General features: G+C 38.2%; 1 protein-coding gene across 1 annotated transcript; it reads right to left on the bottom strand.

The window, feature by feature from the left end:
* Positions 1–2218: 2218 nt before the first annotated feature.
* Positions 2219–5664, bottom strand: LOC114740946 (aldehyde dehydrogenase family 2 member B7, mitochondrial-like). Its single transcript, XM_028929202.1, has 11 exons — positions 5396–5664; positions 5060–5206; positions 4839–4981; positions 4542–4695; positions 4195–4424; positions 3822–3911; positions 3374–3547; positions 3126–3263; positions 2902–3039; positions 2739–2800; positions 2219–2629 (listed from the first exon to the last, which is right to left on the bottom strand). The coding sequence occupies exons 1-11, from the start codon at positions 5457–5459 to the stop codon at positions 2356–2358; spliced, it is 1614 nt and encodes a 537-aa protein (XP_028785035.1). The 5' UTR covers positions 5460–5664; the 3' UTR covers positions 2219–2355.

Genomic DNA, 5664 nt, shown 5'->3' with positions numbered 1-5664 from the left:
TTTCACTAACGTCGGCTTTGGATTATTTCAGATGTATTACTTCGAATTACTCTAGACAGAAAGCAATCAGAGGATGAGCACTAAGAGAGGTGCTTGATTGTCTTGTATTGCAATTTCAAATCTGCAGATTACTTGTGCTCACACATTCTTGTGATTGCAGATATATGGCTTCTTACTGCAGTTACTATAGCAGTTGTATTGATAATAATTATGACTGCATACAACTTGCTTCGTAAACTTTCCAGATCAACCCACCCCAGAAATGAAGGTATGACCTAAATTATATCAAACCTACATTCACAGCATTATAGCAAAGGTGAAGCTTATTGTTCTTATGCGGTCTACCTTTTGTAATCCATAGCAACAAGGGGGAAGGTTCTGTTGAAGGACAATGCTTGTCTAAGAGTTCCCCTAAAGGAAGTGTACTCTGCCACAAACCATCTAAATGAAATGAATGTCATTGGTGAAGGAACTTTTGGTACGAATTTCCTTTTTCCCTCTTTCTTGAAACACGGTGATTAGATTTAAAAAAAAAAAATCATTTTTTTGTCAAGCAGTAAGATTTTGGCTCAGTGAATTAAAAAATAGGTTTGGAAAAAATAACCTATAGGTATAATATATGCAATATAAAATCTTAACATCAATTTAGCAATATGTCTATATTTATTTTTGTTCTTTTCATTCTCGACAGGTTAAGATAACGCTGCGAGATAAGACTTTTAAAATTCAAATGCTGGTCCTTTCTCTACTATTGTTGAACATATCTAGATATTTGATTTCACCTGTCAAAGTCTAATCTAATGTCTACTAAAAAGGCCATAATCTTGTTTCTAACTTTCGATACCAGGGAAGGTTTATAAAGGCACAATGACAAATAATCAACATGTTGCAATAAAACACATCATCAATGATGATGGAAGCATGGAGACTTTTGTCAGAGAAATTACAAACTTATCACATGTTAGACATCCAAATCTCGTCGCTTTGTTGGGTTGCTGTGTTGAGGGAGATGAATGTTTCCTTGTCTATGAACTGTGCCCCAATGGGAGCCTTTCAGAGTGGCTATTTGGTAATATTAATTTACCACCTCATCTGACATGAAAGCTTGAATTAATAACCCGTTTCATCTTTAAATTGCGAAGAATTTATAAATTCCGATCATCAGGCAAGAGCAAGATTCTTTCCTGGATACAAAGGCTTAATATTGCAATTGATACTGCAAAAGGTCTTTGGTTCCTTCATACATATCCACAAGGCTCCATCGTTCACCGTGATGTCAAGGTCATTCCTTAAAATCTAAACATATCTCAAATCTCAATTAGATATGACTAGTTTCTACTTTTTTCTAGCTATAACTCATGATGATTCCACAAACCCAGGACAGAAACATTCTGTAACTGTTGAATGATAAACGAGTTTTTGATAGAACATCTGTTTGTTGCAGCCAACGAACATTCTCCTGGGGCCGAAGTTTGAAGCAAAGCTGTCAGATTTTGGACTCTCTAAAGTTTTAGAGGTGGGTGAAACGCATGTTAGCTCAGAAGTGAGAGGAACTTTTGGATATGTTGATCCTGAGTACCAAAGCAACCGCCATGTAAATTCATCTGGGGATGTCTACAGCTTTGGCGTGGTACTTTTGCAGATCCTCTCTGGGAAGAAGGCTATAAATTTGAAACTCAAGAAACCCATGACTCTGAATAAAATGGTGAGAACTTACATGCCTTTAATCTTCAATTCTATCTCTTGCATTATTTATTTATTTATTTAGATTGATATCACTCTAGTATTTCTCAGGCAAAAGCACTCACAAGGGGTGGCAGCATAATAGAATTTGTTGATCCTAAACTTCAAGGAGATTACTCAGAAGAAGCATTTGATTTTACCCTCCATCTTGCTCTATCATGCACATCCCTTACCCAACAACGTCCATCCATGGAACAGGTTGTCACAAGATTGGAAGAAGCCCTACTGATTTCGATGAAGAATATTTCTGCAACAGACACTTCAGTGGACAATCCTTCAATTCTATAATACAGTATTAATTAGGATCGCTTGTGTAACAGTAGATAATTTTTGTTTACTCTTAGAAGTATTCAGTTGTATAAGTACTTCAAAGTGAATTTTAAGTTTTTCTTTGATTATCAGTCAGAAAGCTTATATTTAGATTGCTACACACACTTACAAGTGACCCTCGGTAATGGAAGAAATTATAATAAGGTGAACAGAGAAAACATTCTTAAACCGCTTTAAGTGTGAAATTATTGTACCATTTTCTTGATTTACCATTCATAACCTCGTTCGTAGGTTCCTTCACAGACAGGACATCGTGAACATAAATATTAAGTTACTAAAAAACTACAACCAGGCTGGATTTTTCAGAGGAGTGACAGCAGCCTTGATTTGCAGGTAATTGCTAAGGCTATAGATTCCCCTTACCCTGCCTTGCCCACTCATCTTATACCCACCAAAAGGTATTGCTGCATCAAATACATCGTAGCAGTTTATCCATACTGTTCCAACTCGCAATGCACGCATCAATGTGTTGGCAGTGTCCAAATTCTGAGTAAAAACTCCAGCAGCCAGTCCATAGGATGTTGCATTTGCTCTCTTAATTACCTCATCAAGATCCCTATAATTTATTTCAAAGACTAAATGAAAGTGGTCTGAGAGCAGAAAGCTATTGAAGAACATACAATTATGATTGTATGAAGATTTGTGACTAATGATTTTGAGCTTACTTGAACTTCAAGATAGTCTGCACTGGTCCGAAGATTTCATCTTTTGCTATCAACATGTTGTCCTGTCAACGTGATGACAAAATCATTTTAGTTATGTACTTCTGTTTTAAAATTTATCTTGCTACTTGAACAGAAATAGAATTATTTATTGGAAGTTCAGTACCTGGACATTTGAAAAAACAGTAGGTTGGATGTAGTAACCTTTTGATCCAATTTTTTGACCGCCAGATTCAAGAGTAGCTCCGCTGTCAATGCCTGATTTAATGTACTTGAGGATCTTCTCGAATTGTGTTGAATCAATCTAGAACATAAAACAATGGATGACATCAGTAAGCATCAACCTAAAAAAGAATTTATTTGTGACTAAAGGGAGAGGATAAGAGATACCTGTGGACCTTGCTCAACCCCCCTTTTAAAAGGATCTCCAACAATACGTTTGAGGGCACGGGCTTTTGCTTTTTCAACAAACTCATCATATATGCTTTCATGTACAAATGTACGAGAACCGGCACAACAACATTGACCCTGTGGACACAAATGAAAGAACAACTTGAACCATATTGCCACACTTGGCGAAACACTTCAGGATGTTTTTGATTCTCTACAGTGAATAATATGAAATAGGATCTTCAAACCTGATTAAAGAATAAAGCAGTATGTGCAGTCTCAACAGCCTCATCGACGTTAGCATCCTTGCATACAATGAAGGGAGATTTTCCACCCAGCTCCAGAGTCACTGGCTTCAAATTACTTTGTGCAGACAGTCCCAGTACTAGCTTACCGGTGCCACTGGATCCTGTGAAAGCAAGCTGCCAAAATTTAAGCAATTTTTAGTTACTTGAGTACCAAGTAGACCATACATAGACATACGTGAGGCATTGCTAATGTGCCCAACTAAGTCCATGAAAAAGCAGTTCAATGGCTAGTTCATGGAACAGAGATTAGAGGACTTGGGAAAGGAGATATTTATGAAAACGAAAATATGTTTTGACATGCCCTACATTTCGTCCATTAATATCTACAAAAAAAGAAAAAATGAGTTCCTTTTCATATATAGAACAAAATTTAAATTATTTGAAGTACCTTGTCAACACCCATGTGGCTACATAGAGCTGCACCAGCGGTGGGACCATAGCCAGATATAATATTTAGAACACCAGGAGGAAGTCCAGCCTGCAGCCTCAAATACATCATTGAGAGATAATCACCAATATTTAGATTGTAGAAAGAAGCACGTAGAACCTAAATCCATTTGTTCCTGTCCTTTTTTTGGGGTTTGCTGGTGAACTTTTATATCATGAGCGTTATTACCAAACAAATCTATGTGTATATGATTATATGGTATTTAGACACGCGCAAGTCCAAGCAAAACGATAAAACTGAGGGCCTAATAGCGCATTTCTTGGCAGAAAGAGTTAACTTTTATTCCACTGAAGTTCACTTAGGCATAAATTACCTCATGAAATAGCTTTGAGACAAAGAGGGCAGAGAGAGGTGTCTGCTCTGCAGTTTTGAGAACAACCGTATTACCACAAGCTAAAGCAGGGCCAACCTTCCATGAATATATAAGAAGAGGGAAATTCCAAGGAATAATTTGGCCTGCCACTCCAATGGGCTCATGCAAGGTCTGGACATGGTGGGGTCCATCAGATGGAACCGTGAGACCATGAATTTTGTCTGCCCAACCTGAAGAAAACACAAATCATCATCCCAAAGAGTGTCAACTGTCAACTTCCATAAAACATCATATATATAATATATAATGGCTGATGGCATGAAGCAGGACCACAAAGATCATCCTACCAGCATAATATCGAAATATACGCGTCACCATAGGAACTTCAACATTTGCAGCCTGCTCGTAAGGCTTTCCGTTATTCCATGTTTCAAGTGCTGCAACTTCATCATTGTGCTTTTCCAGTAAATCAGCAAAACGCAGAATTATGCGTGATCTTTCCTGGAAAAAGCCATAAATTTGGATGAACATTCTTGTCCATGACCGAACATGGAGCATTACAACATCGTCTACACATGTATGTTCTGAAATCTGCGAAGTAAAAATGGGTTTTTTTAAAAAAAAAGATTAAAAAGGATAAATACATAAGCTGTCATCTTCGGCCATGGTCCCTCATCAAAGGCCCTCCTGGCAGCGGAGACAGCACGATCCACATCTTCGCTGTCACCTTCAGCAACGTTGGCAATTGTATTTCCTGTCCTAGGATCGAAAGTTCGGAAAGTTTTTCCTAAAAATGGAGATGTTTATTTTTCAGTAAATAGCCTGAACTTGTACATGGTTTTGCTTATTAAGGCAAGAAATCAACCAGAAGCAGCATCAACAAATTGCCCATCAATCAGAAGCTGAGTGTGATCTACTTGAACAGGTGGGGTAATAGGCTCCTCAGCTGTAGCTGCAACAGCAGCAGATTCGTGAACTCCACTTATACCTCTGACCCACCGACGATGTAGCCCTGAAGATATAGTCACCCAATCGCTCAGATAATCAAATGATACATACCAAAAGAGATACAACGCTTCAGTTTTAGTTTTTCTCATTTATTTTTCCATAGCTTTCAGTTTCATCTTCATGTACAATCTCACGCAGAACCAAGAAACTTAATAACCCTCCATCCATAAAGGACATGAGGAAGAAACATTACCCAAACAACGTCTGGAAGCAGAGGCAGAAGAAGAAGCGAGAGAATGCAGAAAGCGAACCGCCATGGCCTGCTTCGACCTATGGGAGCTGGGATAATAATATCTAGCTTGGCTATATTCCTACTTGCCTCGCCTCTGCACTCTCCGAAAGTCTTGAACTCATATATAAGACCTGCCCTCCTACCCCTCTTGGAGCATTATATCTTTTTCACAGTGCATCAAAGTACAGTGTCAGCAGAAAGGACGGCGTCCAAACGATGGCGTGTCCTTA

The sequence above is a fragment of the Neltuma alba genome, unplaced genomic scaffold, assembly GCF_004799145.2.
Source record: "Neltuma alba isolate B1F8T4 unplaced genomic scaffold, ASM479914v2 tig00003207_pilon, whole genome shotgun sequence".
Taxonomy (NCBI): Eukaryota; Viridiplantae; Streptophyta; class Magnoliopsida; order Fabales; family Fabaceae; genus Neltuma; species Neltuma alba.
This window is presented reverse-complemented; position numbering and strand designations above follow the sequence as displayed.